The sequence below is a fragment of the Alosa alosa genome, chromosome 1 (genome assembly GCF_017589495.1).
Source record: "Alosa alosa isolate M-15738 ecotype Scorff River chromosome 1, AALO_Geno_1.1, whole genome shotgun sequence".
NCBI lineage: Eukaryota > Metazoa > Chordata > Actinopteri > Clupeiformes > Clupeidae > Alosa > Alosa alosa.
In genome coordinates, this window is record NC_063189.1 from 33,292,966 (window position 1) to 33,316,637 (window position 23,672).

At 45.1% G+C, this 23,672-nt stretch overlaps 1 protein-coding gene across 7 annotated transcripts in view; it reads left to right on the forward strand.

Annotated features, from left to right (window-relative positions):
- Window positions 1-19,865, forward strand: part of znf827 (zinc finger protein 827) — a 48,666-nt gene extending 28,801 nt beyond the window's left edge. The window contains exons 7-15 of one of the 7 annotated variants that reach the window (XM_048243524.1): window positions 783-837; window positions 1,857-1,954; window positions 10,195-10,332; window positions 10,852-11,023; window positions 11,228-11,394; window positions 12,664-12,855; window positions 14,149-14,326; window positions 16,372-16,422; window positions 17,166-17,290. In XM_048243524.1, coding sequence (XP_048099481.1) covers window positions 783-837; window positions 1,857-1,954; window positions 10,195-10,332; window positions 10,852-11,023; window positions 11,228-11,394; window positions 12,664-12,855; window positions 14,149-14,326; window positions 16,372-16,420 — 1,049 coding nt within the window. In that variant the 3' untranslated portion in view covers window positions 16,421-16,422; window positions 17,166-17,290. Of the gene's footprint in view, window positions 1-782; window positions 838-1,856; window positions 1,955-10,194; window positions 10,333-10,851; window positions 11,024-11,227; window positions 11,395-12,663; window positions 12,856-14,148; window positions 14,327-16,371; window positions 16,423-17,135 lie in introns of all 7 variants that reach the window. The other 6 variants (XM_048243514.1, XM_048243506.1, XM_048243476.1 and 3 more) reach the window with 6 other exon arrangements.
- Window positions 19,866-23,672: the final 3,807 nt, after the last annotated feature.

Sequence of the window (23,672 nt, forward strand, 5' to 3'; positions counted from 1 at the left end):
TCCCCTGTGTTCAGGCATTCTCCTCAAATTGCTGTGGGAGTGTGTGTTTGTATGTGTGTGTGTATGTGTGTGTAGTCACGTTTTGGTAATGATGGTGAGGTTGTTGCCATGGGCTCAGTATAGCAGGAAGAGGATTAGCAGACCTGAGCTTGCCCTCGAGCACTCCTCTGTCCCCCACTGTTACAGCTTCCTTTAAATGGCATCCAGCACCTCTGAAACACACACACACACACACACACACACACAAAGAAGTGTGTGTGTGTGAGTGTGTGTGTGTGATCATATGTGTGTGCCTCCTTGCTCTGAATCTCGGCGGCTCAAGCACACTTGGCTGCACACACCTCCTCCTCAGCTCTCCCGTGCTGCATCGCCATGGAAACACAGAGAGCCCTTCCGTCCTCGGCGCGGTGACAGTGGAGGGGCTTCACTGAGTGCCATGTAGAGTGATGAGAGGTCATCACAGTGCGTTTGGGGGATGGGGACGGGGCACCTTGCCTACTGCTTGACACTGCTCAACATTGCTCAAGACTTCTTGGAAACCTGAGTTTTACCTGCTTTCAACCGTTTGTTTTTTTTTCAATCCATTACTTGCTGTTTTTGATATCTTGATGTAAATTCACACCAAGGACCAATTCATCAATACATTCAGTTGAGTGAGGAGCTAGTGTACATCAGATTAGTCCCCTTACTATCAGCATGTGTAATGATTGCTGTATTTATTTGTATTGACACACAGACCTCCCTCTAATTCATGCTTCTTACCTGTCTGCTCTGTTTTCCAGAAAAAGTCAGCAAAGCTAACAGCAACAAGGACAATACCACACTGGGCATGAACAGGTGAGACACACACACACACACACACACACACACACACATTTAGAGCAATCATTAGCCGTTTTTAGATTGAGATTTAGATAGAGAACATTCGCAGGAAGAGGAAACGTCTTTATCTCTGTCTTTATCTACTCATGTATTTAAAAATGAGGCGAAACATTGCCATCCTGGTACTTCATACCGCAAGTGTTTACATATAAGCCGGCATATTGAGGAGCCAGGAGACAGGACTAAATAGCAAAATGAAGCGTGACGTGCAACATTGGCCGTGAGGAGTAACACAACGAACTATGCATGATTTTCAAAACACATAGCTTTGACATGCATAGCTGGGGATTTTCTCATCAATAATTTTACACCCATAACTTATGACAACTGAAAATTAAAATGTGATACAAGGAACAGAAAGCCTCTTCAATGTGCTTAATCGCCATGAAGGCTAGCCTGTTAATCAAATCATGCTTTGTTTTATCGCTTGATTTTAGGATGGCCTAAATGGCAACCGATTGCATTCCGACCTACAGTCAAGTTTAGCAGGCGTTAAATGACTGGAAGCGTTGTGGATTTCAAGATTGTCGTAATGTGCTGCTATTGCTGCTTTTAATCAGGCAGATTTTAAATGTCCTGTGGTGTGTTGGACACATGTAGTGTCATCAAAACGCCCGCCCAGATTCCCCCATTATGCCTTGACACAATTACAGTGGTGACGGGACAAAAATTGGTGGGCCACATCGACCCCTTTATGTGTACCCCTCCTGGTGGTCAAATTGGTGGGCCACGTTGACCCGCCGTTCCGCCTCGGTGTGTCTAAAAACGTCCAGCGTTCCGCCATAAATGTGCACAAAAAGGCATCATATTACTCAGTGAAAAAACGACTTGTGTGTGTGCTGGTTCTCTCCTTTATTTTTGAATGTACATTAGTTAATTACTATTTTATACATTTGTAACAAATCATGTTTAAGGATAAATAATAAAGTGTGTGTGTGTGTGTGTGTGTGTGTGTGTGTGTTCTGACCTTGCAGTCCCTTCCTGGATGACCGCTTCAGACAATCACCTTTCAATACTCGCTCCAAGAGCTCATCACCTGCAGAAGCTAGTTCTTCAGCACAGGCCCTACAAGGTGAGTACCAACACACACACACACACACACACACACACACACACACACACACAGGTATTCCATTTAAATACATTTACACATTTACATATATATAGATACAAATTCAGACACACATTCTTCTTGTACGCTAGTTAGGAATCAAAAGATTCTCCTTCTGCATCACATGTGCCCTGAAATATCTTTATCCAACTTTTGATATCGGCTTCATGGTATTTGACTTGAATTGTAGTGTCTGTGTTATATGAATTAATTCATGCATGGGCAACATACGGCCCGCGGGCCACATCCGGCCCGTGGGCTTTCCCTGACCGGCCCGCGTAAGGTCCGTGAAAGAACAATAGTCAAGAGCCTAGCATAGAGATAATGCATGCAAATCAATATCGTTGTTTTTATTTTGAAAGCGACTGCTATTTGTACGCCCATACATTTGTGCCAAAGTCAGCTTTATTGTCAATTTCTTCACATGTTCCAGACATACAAAGAGATCGAAATTACGTTTCTCACTATCCCACGGTGAAGACAAGACATATTTTACCAATTTAAGTCCACAGACAAACATAACATTCAAGTAAACAAAAAAGTAAGTAAATAAGAGGGCACATATAATAATGAAAAAAAATAAGAGCAGCAAAATTTGGTTGAAATTGTGCATAGACAGTCAATAAAATACTAGTGCAAAGTCAGGCCAATAAAAGGCTTGGGTAGTTCTGTTTGACCTAAGTAAGAAAGAAAGTGGCATAGTGGTGCAAGTTATGTAAGAGCAGCAGAAGTGTTGTGTTTTCAGGACAACAACAACAAGTTGTAAAGTGTACAAGTGTGCAAGTGGAGTAGTGCAGGCGGCCATTGTGGGTCCAATGTCCAGGATGTTATGTAGCTGAGGGTGGAGGGGGGAGAGGAGGGAGAGAGTTCAGCATCCTTACAGCTTGGTGTATGAAGCTGTTGGTGAGTCTGGTAGTCTTGGGGCGCAGGCTTCTGTACCTCTTCCCAGAGGGCAGTAGATCAAACAGATTGTGGCGGGGTGACTTGCATCACTCACAATTTTGGTCGCCTTGGGGGTGAGGTGGGTGGTGTAAATGTCCTTCAGGGAGGGGAGTGAAGCACCAATAATCCTTCCAGCTGTGTTCACTATGCGCTGCAGGGCTTTCCTGTTGTATTCAGTGCAGCTTCCGCCCCACACAGCGATACAGCTGGAGAGGATGCTGCGTGGATGCATACGACGTAAACACCCTCACTGATGTGCTGGTAAATAGAATTTATGCTTCTTCGTCGACACAATGCAGTTGCCTTCACGCCGGCGAAACCTTTCAAAGTTTTGTGTCTCTTATGTCTGGGTCGCTCACCACCGCCAAAGTTTGTTAGAACGAACTCCTACTGCTGCTTTCGTTGGCGTAATGGGTGTTCATTTCAAAACGTTACTGGCAGATAGACAGTTTACAATCGGATAACCCCCTAATTGTAACCAAAATATGTCTGAGTTTATTTGCAAAGCTTATGTTAGCGAACTAGTATGATGCTACTACCCACAGGTTGCTTGAAGCAGCCGGCTCAACTCACAGAGCGAGTTGACCAATCACAGTTATGTGCATAAAGTTAAAGCAAAAACATAGCCTACATTTTTTAAATAGTTTTCTTTGTGCATGTTGATTAACTAATGACAGCCTATTATTGTCTTGCGGAATTCTGCAAAGAGTTAATTTAATGATGGTAATGATTTAATGATGAAATATTGCTGAGTGTTGATGAAATGGTGGCACAGGCCTATCGGTTGTACTGACTCCTTCACATTTTCATGACCTAGCCTAATTATATAGATATTGTAGTACTTTTTTATATCAGTCTTTGAAAACTGAAAAAAAAAAATGTCATGTCAAAAAATAATTTTCGAGAATGAGGATTAAATACTGGACATAGATTAAAAATTGTCTCCCTCACATTTTCATCTGTTCTTACGACTAGTAAACAAAACCATATGATTTACTTAATGTTATAGGCTACAAGAACAGAATAGAATTGAACAGAATTGAGTTCAGACTTGAGTTCGGTATTTTGGGTCTGGCCCTCCTCAACAATCCCAGTTTGTCATGTGGCCCCTTGGGGAAATTAGTTGCCCACCCCTGAGTTAATTCAACCAGGGTTTTGAGTTTGCTATGGCCTTTACAAAAAATGATGGTGGTTATTATTTGTGATCTGTGTGTAAGCTGTTAGCATGGTGGTTACTATTTGTGATTTGTGTGGTAAGCTGTTAGCATTGGTTTGTGTGGATGCCTTGGTCTGTGCACAGGAATGTGCATTTAGGAGTAAATCCACAAGTATCTCTCCATCCTCTGTGTATACTGTGCCTGCTCATTAGTGTGTGTGTGTGTGTGTGTGTGTGTGTGCGTACATGTTGGTGTGTGTGTGTGTGTGTACGTGTTGGTGTGTGTGTGTGTGTGTGTGTGTGTGTGTGTGTGTGTGTGTGTGTGTGTGTGTGTGCGCACTTGTGTCTGCTCCTCCATCTTCTTCTCTTGCCCTGGGTCAGCCTGTGTACCACACGGTCAGTGCTTCTTCGGCTGCCTCTAATAACACCAATTAAGCCATTAACCACTTCAAGGCCTCGGCCGCCTCCTCTCCAGAGCCTCAATTACCCAGCCCACCCAGACTCCCCTGTTGAGGTCGTGACCTCTGGCTTGTGCGACCCTGCATGACCCCCTCTGGTGCTAAGCTAACTCTGTTATCTGCTGAACACCAAGGCCCACACAAACCCCACAGACCAGCAGAGCTAGGAGTAGAGAAAAACAGATGGAGAGAAAGACAGAAGGGGATGAGAGAGAGAGAGAGAGAGAGAGAGAGAGAGAGAGAGAGAGAGAGAGAGAGAGAGAGAGAGAGAGAGAGAGAGAGAGAGAGAGAGAGAGAGAGAGAGAGAGAGAGAGAGAGAGAGAGAGAGAGAGAGAGAGAGCAGATGGACGGAGGGGAAGAAGGAAAGAAATGGACAGAACTCCTGTCAAGAGAGAAAGAGATTAGGATTGAAGAGAGACAGAGACAGGTAGCAAACGGAGAGAAGTAAAGGGGGAATAAAGCACAAAGGGCACTACGCTGTGATGTGATAAAGAGTACCTCTCCTGCAGACCACTACTGTGGCTCTGTGCTGTGAGGCCACCCTCTCTTTGGCATAATGTCCTCCCTCTGATCACGCACGCACACACACACACACACACACACACACACAGAAGCTAAATGCCACAGCATAGGAATGGTCATTTGCTGAAGTGTGTGAGTCACAGGCAGATGTTTTGCCTGATGACTGAATGACTCACGGACTTGTGTGTGTGTTTGCATGTGTGCGTGTGTGTGTGTGGTTGAAAGGGTGGGCGTTGTGAGTGGCCAGGCAGTATTTTGATTGCATCCTCTGACAGCAGCCTAGATGTGAGTGTGGAGGGCGAACTCCCACTACCACTCATTTCATTAGAGCTTCCTCTGTGGACATCCAGTCCATCTAATGCCACCCGCTACCTCATGAGCCTGCTGAGCATGCCAGTGGCCAGCAGACCTGTCACAGATGCTTCTGGTCACTCTTACCGGGGTAATGACCACAGCACCACTGGACATAAGAGCCTTGTTCAGGGGTTCCAGACCATTCATGCATGTGTCAAATGAAATTTGAGGATAAGGATTTTCTAGGGTGCTATGTATTGATGCATCTTCCCTTGAAGTTCAAAGTAATTCACCATCTGCAAAACACAGACCAAGTGCAATGATACTATTTTAACAGGGGGACAAGAAGTTCCTGTTAAACAGATTAATGTTGGCAAAGTTCTTGAGTGCTAAACATTGGACCCAATTCCTTAACTTGGTGCAACCACTAGTCCACCAGGAACACCTGGGGGTTTTAGAAGGAGTTTTTATTGCGATGTGTTTTTTGTTTTGTATGTATTTTGATTATAATGCCACAATATTTATGAGCCAACTATGGGCATCGCCATGACACTTCAGTATTCAGAAATACGTTTTTCTATTTCTGGCCGAAGCTGCGTTGTATTGATTTTAATGTGATGGTAGACAGTGCCTGAAGCATCCTAAGCCATGTAAAAGTAAACTTATATGTTTTTTCTGTCGGTCATATATTATATAGAATATCCATATTGAGTGTAGAATTGTCAACATTTCGAAATAAATATTTGTTGTAGTCCACAACTTGATTAATATCAGAGCTGTTCAGCTGTAAAACCAGCAGCATAGTAGCCACCTTTCTGTATAATAAGGATAAAAAAATGTCATATTGTAATCTTTCATCTGACCGAAAGCTCTAGACCTCATGTGTTTGTGAACAGGAAGAGGCCATTAAATGTTGAATAGCCTCAGGTCCCATCCCCACTCCTCAGGACCACTCCTCAGGTCCCATCCCCACTCCTCAGGACCCATCCCCACTCCTCAGGACCCATCCCCACTCCTCAGGTCCCATCCCCACTCCTCAGGTCCCATCCCCACTCCTCCCCATCCCCACTCCTCAGGTCCCATCCCCACTCCTCCCCATCCCCACTCCTCAGGACCCATCCCCACTCCTCAGGACCCATCCCCACTCCCCTCAGGTCCCATCCCCACTCCCTCCCCATCCCCACCCTCAGGACCCATCCCCACTCCTCAGGACCCATCCCCACTCCTCAGGTCCCATCCCCACTCCTCAGGTCCCATCCCCACTCCTCCCCATCCCCACTCCTCCCCATCCCCACTCCTCAGGACCCATCCCCACTCCTCAGGTCCCATCCCCACTCCTCCCCATCCCCACTCCTCAGGACCCATCCCCACTCCTCAGGACCCATCCCCACTCCTCCCCATCCCCACTCCTCAGGACCCATCCCCACTCCTCCCCATCCTCACTCCTCCCCATCCCCACTCCTCAGGACCCATCCCCACTCCTCCCCATCCCCACTCCTCCCCATCCCCACTCCTCAGGACCCATCCCAGGACCCATCCCCACTCCTCAGGACCCATCCCCATCCCCACTCCTCCCCATCCCCACTCCTCAGGACCCATCCCCACTCCTCAGGACCCATCCCCACTCCTCCCCATCCCCACTCCTCAGGACCCATCCCCACTCCTCAGGACCCATCCCCACTCCTCAGGACCCATCCCCACTCCTCCCCATCCCCCCACTCCTCAGGTCCCATCCCCACTCCTCAGGACCCATCCCCACTCCTCCCCATCCCCACCTCAGGACCCATCCCCACCTCCCCCATCCCCACTCCTCCCCATCCCCACTCCTCCCCATCCCCACTCCTCAGGACCCATCCCCACTCCTCAGGACCCATCCCCACTCCTCAGGCACCCGCAGCACAGTGAGAAACAGATCTGTAATTCCCCAGCAGTTCTAGTTCCCATCCCCCATGTGTGTCCAAGGCTGCAGCAGACACTGACAGCCTGCGCTGTCTGGGGTCCCGTCCAGAGTTTGGGTCTTGTCCCAGACAAGTGAGTGCACTCCAGTGTTGTCCTTCATGTTCTCCTCTCCAAGGCCAATACATCTGTTCTTTAATGGCCCCTATTAAATCTTCTCCAAAATGCCAAAAATGTCCCTCTCTTCCACCCACTTCTCTCTCTTTTTATTCTTTGCTCCTCTCTCTATCTGTCTCTCTTTTCCCCACATGTTCTCCCTCCCTCCCTCCCTCCCTCCTTCCTCTGGCTCTGGTTCCTCCTCCCCCCCTCTTGCTCTCTCTTCCTCAGCGTGGCCCCATCAATCGTGCACTACTGTATCGCTTATGACAGCATTTGCTAAAAATGTGCCTATTTATGAGCTGGCCGTGACTCCAAAGGGAAGGTGAACAACTTTCAGCCACACAACTGGAAAAAAGAAGACAACAGATGTCTACTGTACTAGAACTAGCGCTTGCTAGGATGTTCTGAATTGCTGCTTGTATCCCTGCTGATCAGGCGTTTGACACCGCACAAACTGTGTGTTGATGGTAATTTTGAAACCATAGATTTAATAGAGACCCAGTCAGACCAATAGTATGAAAAATCAGGAACAGAGTTTATTTACAATGATGCGCATCAAGGGAGAGACAGCATGACTTCACCTAAAGATCCATCAGCTGCTCTAGACAAGGAAATAGTTAGGGTTTAAGTATCCTTCCAGGCTGACAGGAGATTGCGTTGGTCATCCCATCTCACGTGGACTACACTGAATCAGACTCTGATTAGTGGCAACCTCGCAATCCGGAGCAGATAGCTACTGACGCAGCCATGCAGAACAGTAAAACACTGCAAGGTAGGGGTGGGCGATATGGACAAAAAATAATAGCTCAATATTTTTTGTGATTTTGACGATAACGATAATTAGTCGATATCCTTTAAAAAATTGTTTTTGTTAAAGTCGGAGTTACTTTACAGCTCATTATTTATGAATAGCATCATTACAATAATAACCAATAACCTACCTGTGACTTTTTAACCAAATCAACCAATGCATTGTCACTCTGACACATTTCCAATTCTGCCCCCACTTGTGTGTGTGGCAATGACATGGTCTAGCCAGCTACATTAGAGAAGATGAATAGGCCTAACAGTTTCCCAAGAGAAAGTCTGAAGCTGAAGTTCCTTTCAAACCTTTACATAGGATTCATTGTAAAACCAAGAGCAGACCAACAGAGTAGCCTACATCTCAGTTATTTCCTTCTATGTTTTGTTTTAGAGCAATCACGTAGGCTAGCATTCCAAGTTACAGAATAGAAACTAATGCGTCATCTTATGGCTAATGTAAATGAGAAATCCCATAGAGATGCTAACGGTTAGCATAATCGGTAAACGAAGACATTTAGAGCGAACTTCAGTCTATTTACAAAAGAGTTACATGAGAATAGTTATTTGTTTACAACTGACTATTGAAATACTCAAAGGCTAATGTTTTCTCTACATATAATACCGTGTAGGAAAAAACGTGACTGTCTCATCAATGCTACTTGAACAGAAGTAGCCGCATAAAATCCCAAGTAGGCTACTCTTGCTGCACAAAATAAACATTAGGCTGCGTGGGACAACGTTGTGACCCACTAGTGATCACGTGACACTTGCTCTGCTGCACTTCTCCCGCATAGCCTACCTCCTGGGAATGTATGAGTCTTCAGTGCGTGATTTCGAGTGTTTTTTCCCCATAAGTAATTTAAATACTCGATAATGTCAATTTGCACACCGTTAAAACCACAATCACGATATTATCGCAGACGATATATATCGCCCACCCCTACTGCAAAGTCATAATATTCCCACTTATCTTTAAATACAGTCACACTCAGATATACACAGGGACAGTACAGATATCATACAGTCATTATAGAATCATAGTTTTATCAAAGTGACCCACTAATGAGAAATGCAGAACATTAAACCACATATTGGAATATTGGGCATAATGCAGAACGTTAAACCACATATTGTAATATTGGACGTTCTATTCCACTTTCTCTCAGTGTACAGTGTGTGTGTGTGTGTGTGTGTGTGTGTGTGTGTCAGAGGACTGGCTGAGGTTTGGTTTAGCTCCCTCTCAGACAGCTCCTTGCTTGTTTATAGATGGATAGAAGAATGGCACATGTATGGATTGCAGGAAGCCACACTGACCTGATGAAACTTGAAAGTCTTTTTGCTCTGTAGTGTCGGAGCTGGGCTGGTTTTGCAGGCGTGTGTAGAGAGAGATGTCATTAAAAGGTGACCGTGGCGCACGTTACCTGTTGGATACTGTATGCTTTATATTTATATTTATGTGTTCATTTACTCGTCTCCCTCACCTCCCTCTATCCTTGGGGTATGCTGCTGTGGGAAGGAGTGGTCCTGCATCTTAATAGACCAGGCTTCCACCTTCATCAGAAGGTTAATTCTGGCACTCTCCTTGTAGTAAAGCACTCGCTCACTCATCCCCCCCTCTCTCTCTCTCTCTCTCTCTCTCTCTCTCTCTCTCTCTCTCTCTCTCTCTCTCTCTCTCTCTCTCTCTCTCTCTCTGTCTGTCTGTAGTGCTTTCTAAGAGTTGGGTACAACACTAGGATCAGTCCCCTACTGTAGGCCAATCTCAGTGCTGCAGTGGTTTCAGGATTTAAAACAAGCGTAGTGGAGATGCCACATGGACCAACAAAACAGAAATAACCTGTCCCCAAAGCTTTTGCACACACCTACATGTGTGTATGCCTGTGTCTGTTTGTGTATGAATATGTATGTATGTATGTATGTATGGCTGGATGGATGGATGTCATTTACACCTGATCTGTATGCCTCTGCCACAGACTCTGAGAAGGCAGGTGGAGAGCCGGGGAACGGTCTGGCCCAGTGGAGGTTGAACGAGCAGCTCTACCCGTGCCCAGTGTGTGGGAAAGTGTTTGGCCGACAGCAAACTCTATCCAGACACCTGTCCCTACACACAGGTAAGCGGACACACCAGAGGCCCAGTGCCAACGCCTGCATAGGGAATAGTCTCTCACACACACACACACACAGTCAGTCAGTAAATCCCAGGCGGGTGCTGTTTGTGGTGGTGAGTAAATAAGGTTGAGTAGACAGGATTACCCTCCCTTTAAAGAGATTAGACCTCTGATTAGTCTCTATGGGAAAAGAATCACAGTAATTACAGCCACCCCACAGCACTGGCCACACTGATCCCAGAACAGCAACATCATGGCCTCCATGTGTTGTCACAGAGTGGACTGGGCTGCATTATTTAGCCTCAGGTTACTCTACCAAAACTGTATTACCACATCAGTAGGTTTCATAACTTGGTTATGTTGTAACATTACAACCTTTTGTCTTTTTTTTTTTTTTGTCTCATTAGATATCTGCCTCAACCTTTTGTCCACTGATTTTGAGGCTTCTCTTTCTTTTTTTCCTCTTTGTGTGTTTCTGTCTCTCTAACTTCTCTCTGTTTTTGTGTCCGTGTGGCATTGCAGATGAGAGGAAGTACAAGTGTCATTTGTGTCCCTATGCCGCTAAGTGTCGTGCCAACCTCAACCAGCACCTGACTATTCACTCGGTCAAGCTGGTGAGCACCGACGCTGAACACATTGTTAATGCCGTGACTGGCGAGAGCAATGAACGCAAGAACTGCTCATTCTATTACAGGTACAGTAGGTGTTGGCACGTTCCCACATACACACACACACACACACACACACACACACACACACACGCGCACGCACGCATGGCACATCGCCTCAGCCACATTCCACTTTTCCCTCTCAGACTCTGAAAGGCTGAAAGGCTCTGTTCATCTCCTTCGTGTGTGGATTTATTTCCCTGTTGTCTGTTTGTGTGTCCCTGCTGTAGCTGCCACGTGTGTGGTTTCCAGACCGAGCTGAATGCCCAGTTTGTGAGTCACATGTCTCTGCATGTAGACAAGGAGCAGTGGATGTTCTCCCTGTGCTGCACCTCCTGCGACTATGTCACTGTGGACGAGAGTGACATCAAGTCACATGTAGCTGCAGAGCACTTGGGTAAGAGCCTCTCATCAGTCACGCACACACAACACAAATTAGCATCATTTCAAACCGTCTCGGAGGTAACCAACGACTATTTGAAGGTAATGATTATTTAACTGATTTATTTTCTAGACTCCATAGAGTTGATGTACTGTAGGTTGTTCTGCAATTCAACCAATTTACTTCCTTTGCATGGTAATATTGTAATATGACATGGTCAAATTTACTGTTTATTGTTGCTGATTGCAAAGCCATTTAAAAAAATAGATTACAACAAATATTTCAACGAGCGATTTTCTGTGACAGATTTTATCTTTTCATTCACTCTCATTCACATCCTTTGACAAAGTTGTAGGGCCCTGACGGTTTCTCATACCTGCATTTAGGGACAAAATGGATTAAATTGATTTTAATCTATTGTAGATCCTTCTGAATTCGGTATGTTGGTATGGCCTTTATTGGGTCCTTGATGGCATTGTAGAGATGTTGCAGATGAAATGTGTTTGTGTATTATCATTCCATGAGGGTTGAGTAAGAGCTGCTGTGCTGTGGGCACACCGGGGAGTCTTCCTTTCCACTCGTGCTTCTTAGCAGGACCGGTGCTCCCTGCCCAGGAGTGATTAGTCATTTAATCAGTTCATAACATCGTCTGGATCACCTCAGTTGAGTCCCATTCCTCTTATTGATGGCATTATTGTCAGGGACAGAGAGAGAGAGCCTGGTGTGTGTATTTATGTCTGTTTTTAGAGAGAAGAGAGGTGGGGGGGGTTGAGAAAGTGAGGGATTGATATAACATTGACCATTACAGAAGAACAATGCATGTGTATGTGGTTGAGCTGGCATCAGCCATTTTGCGAGCTTCAACAGCCCTTGGGAGCATTGTCCTGAGATGCTCCATCTTGCTTGTGTTCACCCCCCATTTCCCCTTCTCCCACACACATACACACACATGCAGACACTGGGGGACGGATCAATACCGACACTCACTCTTGATTGGTCTCTCCGCTTAACTACAGGCGCCATGGCAATGCAGCAAATGCTGTAACCTTCAGAATGATCCGCTACAGAGGAAGACAACCAGTGCTTTAGGAATTCTTCTCAGGACATATTTCTATTAGTGTATAATTGCCTCTTTCCCAAGTATATAAAAATGCAAGCCCACATGGCAGAATGATTCAATCAAGACGGAGACAAAGACATTGTTCCTGATACTGTGTGCCAGTATGTCATTGATGATGGTACTTTTTAAGGGGACTTTAGAGGTGTGTTTCCCTGGGTTGACAGGTCTGTCTCGAAGTCCGCTCAGTGAGACGAAGAGCACATCCTCCTCTCTGTCCGCCCTCAGCGACTCTCTCAACAGCTCCGAGGGCGGCGATGCCACTCCCAGCAGTGAGGAGCTCAAGAGTCTCCTGGCCCCGCCCTCCACCGGCAGCCAATCAAGCTCTGGCTCAGGGTCAGACGAGAAGTCCGAGAAAGGTGAGAGGTCGTCGGGGACACCCTTTGGACGCTGCATTCAAGCCACTAAGTATTCAAATACAGAAAGGCTGCAGTAGGAAACCTCATTCACTGACAATATATGAAATCAAAAATTACGACAATTTTGAAAAATATGAACTCTGTTTTAGTCTTTTTTGGGTCATCTTTTCATGCAGTGATTATAAAGGCTTTTCATGAACAACTCCAGAAGGTCAAAGATAATGGCACATTTTCAGAAGCATTGCTATGGCAGAGCCTTGAGACTGGGTATTATATTAAGAGAAAGCTGCTGCTGCTGCTGTTTTATCAGCAGCGGTTCATGCCAGCAGCCGTTCGCTGCCAGTTGTACCCCCACAGCAGAGCGTGGCGCTGTGCACCTTTGGGGCTGGAAGGCTGTAATGGCCAGTTTGACACTGGCCCGACCTGCTGGAGGATCCAATGCTGTCCAGTCAGTCCTGAGTGCCAGGAGAGCCGCGGCTGTCAGACGCTGCTGCACCGAGAGGCAGACCATCACCTCCTTAAGTGGCTTTGGCTGCTGGCACTCTGGGCCCCTCTATCCTGTTAGCAGCTTGCACCAGTGTACGGAGGGCCAGCTGGTTGTTAATGTGGACACAGTTAGGAAATACAAGCCTGAGGCCCAGTGCTGGCTTAAGTGTGCAGCCCTCAATAGTCATAAATGCAAATGAGTCTGAGGCAAAACATTTACGTGTCCACTTCAATCAAGCTAATCGCTGTAATATTGCGCTGTTAGGCCTTGTATCAGTGGCAAAAATTCTGAAATCCCTTCCAAATGACTTGCTGTGTCTTTTTAAATATGGTGACTTCATGCTCAGGGTCTTTTGACGCCATTTTATTGTGCTGCTTAGATGTTTGGAGCAAACACAAGAGCAGCAGAACTGTAGTGTGTTAATCAACAGCGTATGTATAACAGGGTCCCTGCATTCAGATGAGCCTCAACATCACATGGAAGCAGCCCAGTGCCAGGTGCTCTGAGTGGGTCGCGTTAGTGTGATTATAGCCCTGCTCTGGATACTGGTCAGGACTGGGCATGGATCTCATGCAAACACTGTCCACTGAATGGGTAGTGGATAGGGGTGTTTCTGAAAATCTAAAACTGTCTCCGAATATCTTTTCAAAGCTGCATCCTGCTTTATTGGAAAAGACTACTAAATTTATGAGGGTCAAAAGAGAGCTGTTTTGCATTCCAAGATAATTGTGCTGTGCTAAACGTATCAGGTGAACAGGGCGTCCGTACTAATCAGAGGCCCCTTTCTCCCTCTCTCCCGCTGACAGGCTTTGAATGTGTGTTCTGTAACTTTGTGTGTAAGACACGGGCCATGTACGAGCGGCACCTGCAGATCCACCTCATCACGCGCATGTTTGAGTGCGACGTCTGCCACAAGTTCATGAAGACGCCGCAGCAGCTGCTGGAGCACAAGAAGTGCCACTCCGTGCCCACTGGAGGACTCAAGTAAGGAAAGCAAGTACCAGCTGCAGCTTCCCTCTCTCTCTCCTCTCCTGTTCCACCCCACACACACACACACACACACACACACATTGTGTGCTTACTCACTCGCTCACACAGTAACATCTTTACACATACACACACATGCACACACACACACACAAATTTACATCCATCCAATATAAAAATATGAACATTGCCATCCACTGCATAAATACAGTTATACTCCCATAGACTGCACATTATGGGTCTCATTTATGACAATAGATCACAAGCTTCAGCAATATTGCCATTGTAGTTCCACTGAACTACTGTTTAAATCACCTTTTGTATTTGCATTGAATAATATATTCCTTAGCATTCATTTTTTCAGAATATTTTTTTATTTTTAAAAAGAATCCACCCTGTAATGAATTGGCTCTGACTTTATATGCCCAGTTATTGCAGTGGGGCAGTAGCTGAATGACAATAAGGATGTCTGTCTCAGCTGTAATGTCCATTTCTGTATCTGTAATTTGATTTTGGCTTTGGACCATTTTCACAGCATCTCCATGGGTTGCATAAAATTAGTTATATGGTGGGTGTGGATTTATGTTAATTGTTTGAACATAACTCTGTTTGTGAATCATAAGTAATGTAGGTAGATATGGACCCAATCTGGGTTGCCATTATGTTCATGAATGAGGCCTTAACAGTTAAAGACACACACACACAATAATACTAACTAAAATAACCTAATTACTGCTGAAAGTCAAGAACACATAGAAAACCAGTCTAAATGTACAGTATACGTTGGTATTTGAATTGTTCAGTTCCAGTAACTGGGGGAATGTGAGTGCTCTTGTGACGACTGTGGGAGTGCTGGTTTGCTGCTGAGGGGCTGGTGGGCGTCCGATAGGCTGCATGATATGTGTGTGTAACAGACGCCCGGACCAGCAGTAACACCCCATCTGCTGAGAGAGAGGTCTGCCAGCAGCACCGAGCTCCAGATCACACTGTTCATTCCCAGCCAGTCCGTCACACACACACACACACACATACAGACACACATACAGACAGACAGACAGACAGACTGGTTTTCATGCAAACACATTATCACAGAAAAATCCCTCACTCTCCAATACTGACTGAACAAAATTCTAGGTCCCCTCCACACACAAACATCAACATACACATGGGATGCTACACATGGGATGCTACACATGGGATGCTACACATGGGATGCTTGTCAGAATGAGGGATGCCCATAGTAATGCATCTTTTGTTTGTTCCATTGTCAGGGTGTCTATTTTGGCTTCCAAAATCTGTCATTGACATGTCTGTTTTGTCAAGTTCTCTCACACACACATGCACACACAGTGGATCATGTTAAGTCATGTGTCTCTGATGTCATTGCATCATCTATCATTTGCAGCCCGGTGTCATGCCCTCCACCTGTACAGACAGTATTAGTGGTGCTAGTGCTAGACAGAGGGTTAGTGTAGCACGGACTGAGAGAGACGAACAGCATCACATTTAAACAGAAATCCAGCTCGGATCATTTGGAATCATGTGCGTGTCACTGCTACTGTCGCTTTGTCAAATAATTATCAACACCTTATTAACTAAACTGCAGGTTCTGTGTGGTTATTTATATCAACACCTTATTAATTAAACTGCAGGTTCTGTGTGGTTATTTATTTACAAAGCGCAGCGCCTGGTCAGAATCTCTGTTTAAAGCTAAGCGGTGGTGGTTTGGTACATGGATTGTGGAGAACCTTGAGAGGACACTGGTCGCATGGCTGGTCGCACAAATGAGGCAGAATTCACCCGAATGCATGCTGAATAAGAACACGGACACAGCTTCAGCTTCTTAGCACAAACACACACACACACACACACACACACACTATACATACACATACACACTAGAGTGTGCCTGTGCTCTTTGTTGCCTTGCTGTTGAGTGTGAGTGAGGGTGCAAGGAGTGAGGAGGCAGGAGAGAGGGTGTTAGTGGAGAGAGGACAGGGCCTCTGTTGAGTGCTGGTTTCTCAGGTGATTCTGTTCTGCAGGGTGTGTGAGGCGATTTGGGGGCCAGAGCAGATGAAAGGGGCAATTTAAATGTAAGTGCCACTCATTTCTTCATTTGCCTTCATTTGCCTAAAACATCAATCCCCTTCCTCACCTGTCCAATGTCTCACAAATACACACACACGTGTACACACACAGACTTGCACACAACACACATACACATGATCACACATCATATGTTGAGCAACACACGTGCAGGCATCCATACAGCCATAGAAACATATTCTCATTTCATCTCCACTATGTCTTGCTAAATTGTGTGACTCAATCATTTGTCATGTCTCTGATCACCAGATTGAGTTGGTCCAGTCCCTCTGCCTGTCTTCTGTCTCCCTGCTGCTGTCACCTATCTCTTCTTCTCAGTGTGTCTCCCCCTTTTATCTTCTCTTCTTCTCAGTGTGTCTCCCCCTTTTCTCTTCTCAGTGTCTCTCCCTTTTTTCTTCTTCTCAGTGTCTCTCCCTTTACTCTTCTCTTCTTCTCAGTGTCTCTCCCTTTACTCTTCTCTTCTTCTCAGTGTCTCTCCCTTTTCTCTTCTTCTTCTCAATGTCTCTTCCTTTTCTCTTCTCTTCTCTTTTCTTGTCACCTCTCTGCGTCCTCCTCACATCTTTAGCCTTTATCCCTCCCACTCCTCCTCTCTCTCAGTATACACGTGCAGTCTCTCTTGCTCCTGTGCTCCAGGTGTTGGCGTAGTATTGCCTTAAACAAATGTCCCGTGTGTGTCTCTGTGTGTGCATCTCTCACTCAGGTGCCCATTCTGTGTGTACTCCACCAGCAGGCCCGCGGCCCTGGAGTGCCACCTGAAGACCCACTGCAAGCCGGAGTACCGCTGCCGCATCTGCCAATCGGTGTGGGCAGACCAGGCCGAGCTGGAGGGGCACGCGCGTGCCCACCGGCTGGGCAACCACTACCGCTGCGAGCAGTGCGGCTACCTCTCCAAGACGGCCAACAAGCTGATCGAGCACGTGCGCGTGCACACAGGCGAGCGGCCCTTCCGCTGCGACCGCTGCAGCTACAGCTGCAAGCGCAAGGACAACCTCAACCTGCACAAGCGCCTGAAGCACGCCCCGCGCCAGAGCTACAGCTGCAGCCTCTGCCCCTTCACCACCACGCACCCCTTCGTCTTCAGCCGACACCTCAAGAAGCACCAGGGGGGAGGAGGGGGAGGGGAAGGGAGCGCCGAGGAAGGCGAGGCCCAGCAGGGCAGCTCTTGCCTGGGCCTGGGCGGAGGGCGGGAGGCCCTGCTGCTGCTGGAGGAGGAGGCGGGCCTGGGCGGCAGCAGCAGTGGGAGCGGCGGCAGTAACAGCAGCAGCCCCCTCATGAGCCTGTCGGCCTCGCAGGCCCTGCAGTCGGTGGCGCTGTCCATCAGGTGCAAGCAGCAGCAGCGCCAGGGCGCCTCGCCTCTCCAGCACTACCTCTCCGCCAACGGCTTGGCAGCGCCCACACCTCCGCTCCCGGCCCTGGCGTCTGCGTGGTCGCCGCGTGCCGGCTCGCTGGCGTCCAGCTACTACGAGCAGTACAGGAACTGTGAGCTGGCTCACCTCATCCCGCTCACCACACTCTTCACCATGCGCCGCTACGCGCCCCACGGCTTGCCCTCCTCCTCCTCTTCCTCCCCCTCTCCCTTCTCCTCTTCTCCCTGCCTCTCCAGACAGGGGCGCATCACATCCCTTCCTTCACCCAAAACTCCCAGCTCTCTCAAACACTCCTTCCTGGCTTACCTGGGACTGACCGAGCGCGCTAAAACTGTCTGACCTGTTGTCCTCCTTCCACCTTTTTCCTTTCATATTTTCCTGCATCCCTCGACTCCCTCGGCCCTCTTCATGCCTGAACTATTAGGTTAAATAAGACAGTCATCTGTACCACTTAAAAGTGGCTTCTTTCCAATCAAGGGCAACAAATGCCCAAATGCTGGCCAGAAGGCTAGCCACGGTAGAGACAATGAACCATTTATCAAAAAGAGAAGGAAAAAGGCTACATACTGAATGCATTTATATCAAAGCTGCTTTGTCCTCTTGCTTATATCAATCCAATTATTACTCCCTTTTGGTTTGTTTTTCTTTCTTTCTTCTCAAAGGTTTTTCAGAGACCAGGAAAAAACAAAACAAATAGTATGGCGTAATCCTTTTCTTTTTGACTAGGATAAAAAAAAGTAAGAAGAGTTAAAAGAAAAAAAAGAGAATTGCAAGCGCTATTTTTTTGTGCATTTATGTCTTTTTGCCAAGCATCAGATAGCATGCCTATGTGTTAGAATGGGGTTTGATTTGACATCATGTATGGGCTTTTTGTATGATATAATCTCCCAGGGTGTTTATAGGCCCTGTTCCCCAGCCAGTCCATGAAAGAGACTGCTTTCTATATTTAACAAAAAAAATGTCCTTTCTCCAAAGCCACGCCTCAAATCACGCACTTGATTATTTATCAGATTGTACATAGTTTGGCATTTGTTTGTTAGGTGGGTTATTTTTGGTCACTTGGCTTGGGTTGTTTTTGTAGATTTGGTGAAACCAAACACATTAACACTAATCTCACCTGTCTTATGGGCTGCCCCTTCTTTCGTAACTGCACGGTGGAGGAGCTGCTTTTCTCCCCTGATGGTGCCATGCTGGTGCCAGACCCATAGAGATCTCTGCCACGTGTGAAGCCTCCGGGGTGGTTGGCGGTACGCTGTAGCTAGTGATGTTCCCGCCATCCCTGAAACCCACCAGTGGCTGGTATCAGCAGTGGCATGACTAAGGCAGTGCAGAGACCATCGACGTGACCTTAAAGATGAGATGTGGGTCAGGAAAGCTCCTTGCAAATAGGTCATGTATTTAACAGAAAGCAAAGCTATGTCTACATTTCATCAGATATGGACTTTTTTTTTTCCGTGGAGGTGACTGGCAAGTCAGGGGAAACTCTGCAGACCCAGTCACCAAAGGCCGATTTAATGGTGCTTTTTGGAGGTTTTTTGTAATTTTGTGTAAAAAGAACTGTTCCAAAATGACTTGAATGAATGTATTTTATTTTCCTTTGGGTTCAATGTTAAAGTGATACAGAGGTAACTGGACTGAGTGTAACGTGAATTTGAGGATTGGAGTATATTATTGGTGGCCTTCTGTGTCTGGTTCTGTTCATCTTTTTGCATATTCAGTTTTTGTGTTATTTTTGGAATTTGTACTGAGCCTTTTAAAAATGTAGAATATGAAAATAATGATTACCTGTACTAACAAAAATTGAGGAATCATTGAAAAATGGCTCCAAGTGCAATGTGGATGCTGCCATTTAATGAGTTAATGATGATGTATGTAGAAGCTGGGCAGACATGGTACTGTTTTGACATCCCCCTCTTATATTTGAGTTGTGAATGTACTTCATCACATTTCAGAGACAGAAAGCACTTAGGCCCTCAAAAGTCTGACGTTTTGATGCCACCCATACATAAGCATGGTGACAATGTGTGGTCCTGATGATGAAACAAGCTGATCAATATGCCTTTCACCTGCTTTCTGTTGTCATTTTACTTTTGTGAAATGGAAGCTAAATTGAGACGTGATTTAATTGTTCTTGTTGAAGGGCAAAACCCATAGGAGGAAGACTCTCCTGCCCCTGACTCCTGTCTTTAAACTTGGAACACAACAGAGCCCAAATTAAACATCAGAGGTTAAACCCCCACCCACCACCACATCCCTGGTCCATAAAAGTTGCCAGGCTAAATTGAGATACGCCTTTTTTGCACAGTGCCGAAAATGTTGCACGTTTGAAAAAAGAGGAATCTATTTCTCAGAGCAAATAAAGAACATTTGACAACAAAAAACACAAATAATTGGAGCTCTCAGTACTGGACACTCCAAATGAAAGCAAAACATTTAACTTGGGTCATCTTTAAAAGTAATCCTCCATATCCCCACCCACCTATCTATCTATCCTCACAATGTTTGGAAAGTTTCTCAGCAATTAGCTATAAATTACCTCATTAATTAATGGTCAGGAATTCAGTGTCTAGAAATGGAGGGTTGTCATTCTATGCTATTAGTCACTGCTAGTTTTATATTTCCGAAATGCTGTAAGGTAAAGGAATAATCACTGGCAAAGTGCCAATTTTAGTTGCAATTTTGCCTCCTCTTGGGTGAGAATAGGAGTGTTATTGGATGACCCTTGTATTATCATTTTCCCCATGTATATATTCTTTCTGTTGATTATAAAAATGGTGGCGATATTCTTGGTGATTGAGTTGAGTTACTGAATCAGTTAACAAGTGAGGATATGATGGACATAAATAGTCACTCAGTGACGACTTGACCCTTTTGTCATTTTTTAACCTTTAAACTTGTGTCTATGTTCAGCATGCAGTTCTGGTGCTATGTTGTAACAAAATAAGGAGTTCCACTGCTTGATACAAACGGCTCCTTCTCTACTCATATGTTCTACCCCAGTGCCACTTGGTGGAAAGAAGTGGCCTGAGGCCCCAGAGGACACAAGTCAAACTTGGCTCTCTGCGGTCCATTCTGTGGACACATGCATATAAATCCTGTGTGTCCTTTTTTGGAAAAGCCTACCTTTTGGTTCTTATTCTTTTAGTCAGTCTGCCTTCAACAACTACCATGTCATGGTCAAGCCAACAGAAAAATCATGTCATGTTTCTTTTTGCCCTCACTCTGTTCCAGCACGTGCAGAACATGAGAATGGCTGTGGTCTAGGACGGCGCGTCCCAAACTTTGTTCTCGGCGTACCACCACCTACATCCTGACTCGGCCCTCGTACCCCCACCATCAGACACATAGAAACGTAACACATTCTATTGACGCATTCCAGGCATCATGTTTAATTAGCCGCCCTACATGATAACAAATAACAAAATCAAAATGTGCAACTGGTCTATGAGCTCTCACACTAAAAAAACAGTGTGGAGAACAACATTATGAAACACAAAGAACAAAGGAACATAGGCTTAAGATTTTTTTTTTTTATTATTATTTTAAACACCTTTCCGACATTGCCCTTTTCATCTCGCGTACCCCTAGTGGAAGCTCGTGTACCACTGGTGATGCACGTACCACAGCTTGGGAATCCCTGGCCTAGGATATTCTTAAGCTAATCTAATTTTAAGTACTTCTTTTAAATATTTTGCCTGATCATAAGCAGCATCATTCGGCTACTATTTTTTATATGGTTGTTTTCCATTACAAGACTTACAAACTGCATGATATTGCTCTCTTGGTCTCTTTTTGTTCTAGTTCTTTGCACTTATGTTGTATCCTCTCAGTACTAACTTACTGTAAACATGGTTTGCAGTTGACTGCGTAAACAATACTGCATTTTCAACAGTCCGTTCGCTTAGCATTTTTCGCTATATTTTATGACAAGGCTCAACTTTTTTTTCTATTTTGTTCTACTTTTGGCACTTGGTGATACAAATAATTGGTATATGCTGTAAAAAAGCTTTTTTATGACTTCATTCTTAAGGCTGTACAGGGTTGTTTGTGACAGTAACTGGTAATTAGACCATTTGTACTTTTTATTTGGTTTTGTATTTGGTTTGGTTCTATGTTTTGGCATCCTTTTATGTTCCGATTGCCAGTTCTAAATGTAACAGAATTTGAAAGTAAAGCTCACATCAGATATTACACTGAATGTCTCGTGTCTGCTCTCTTCCTATGATGATTCTAACTAAATGTCAAGAGTGATAAAACCAAACATGAATGAAAAACTATTTTAGCTATCAGTTAACCTAGAAGCATTTCTAAAAGGTGTACTTTAGTTCTTTATAAAGCCAAACAGTCATAAATTACTGAAAACATTCACTAAGACAGTTTGTATCTTTTTGTGCTTCAAGTTCTTCTGCTTTACAAAATACATACATAGTGCCACATTCTTGTCCTAAAATTCAATACCCTCGTTAAAGACTGTCACAAGCCACCATAACTGCATTGGTGTGTGTGTGTGTATGTGAGTTCAGGCTTTCAGAACAAGTCAGAGGTGGGTCCCACCTCCTAATGAGAACAGATGAAGCAGAGACAAAGCGTTTGCCAGCATTACGCCATCCATTCATCTCCATTAGGCCTGTGAAGCTGCACTGCACCTTCAACCTGAGCCTCACTAGAGCTGCCACACTCCTACAGACAGGGAAATACACTGCACACAACAGTCTGGTACAGGCAGTGGACATAAACGTACCCTACAGACAGGCAAATACACTGCACAAAACAGTCTGGCACACAGTGAAACGTACAGAAGAAACCTACAGACAGGCAAATGCACTACACAAAACAGGCTGCTACACACAGTGGACATAAACGTACCCTACAGATAGGCAAATACACTGCACAAAACAGTCTGGTACACACAGTGGACATAAACATGCAGAAATCACTAGAAAAAATGTATGTACAGTATATATACAAAATCACACATCAGTAGATAGGATGTTATGTGATGTCTGGGCCAGTCATTCATTCCGCAATATTATACATCCATTTTTTTACTGATGCAATACTGGGAAATAAACCGGTAACCCTAATCCTAACCTCTAACACTAACTCTAACCCTAATCCTAAACCTAACTTGTTATGACAAAAACTGTCACTTAATAACAGAAGCGTTATATCATAATAGTTTATGACTTGTTTATGACATGTTCATCACAGTGTTGTCACTCTTATGTCGATACTGTCAAGTAAAGTGTAACCAATAAACCTCTAGTTACTGTGGTACTGTGTACTGTCCACTAAAGTCTGTGACATGTCATGGTTTGCCTTTAATGAGACCCTCTCTTGCAGGTTCTAAAACATCTTAATCACTTCAAAGCAGAACCATAGGGACCACAGAGCTTAATGCACTTCGGCCAGAGCAGTTGTGCTGATTAGCCAGTATGTATCTTGGGAAGGACACACACACACACAAACACACAAAAAAACGATTTTTTTTAGCCATGAGTAACTGGTTTTGAAGGCACTATCTCACCCATGTTCATACCAACTTATACTAATAAGACAAAATCATCTGAAATCTGTGCTGACAGAGTTCTGCATTAACTTCAGTGTAACATTTTCAGCTCATGATCTGTATGAAGATGCATTTCTGGATAACTGATACAACATAAACAATGGTTTGTGGATGTTGCTTAATTTAAATGAAAAAGCCTAACTAAAGCTTATTTAACCATGAGTACAATTCTAAACACAAAAATCATTGGGTCAGTTCAACACTCCCGCATGTCACATGACTGCTTAGGTCAAGACACGTTGCTCATTCACTGACTTTGCCCTTTAAATTAGGGCCCAATGTATTATTTTGGATACATGTT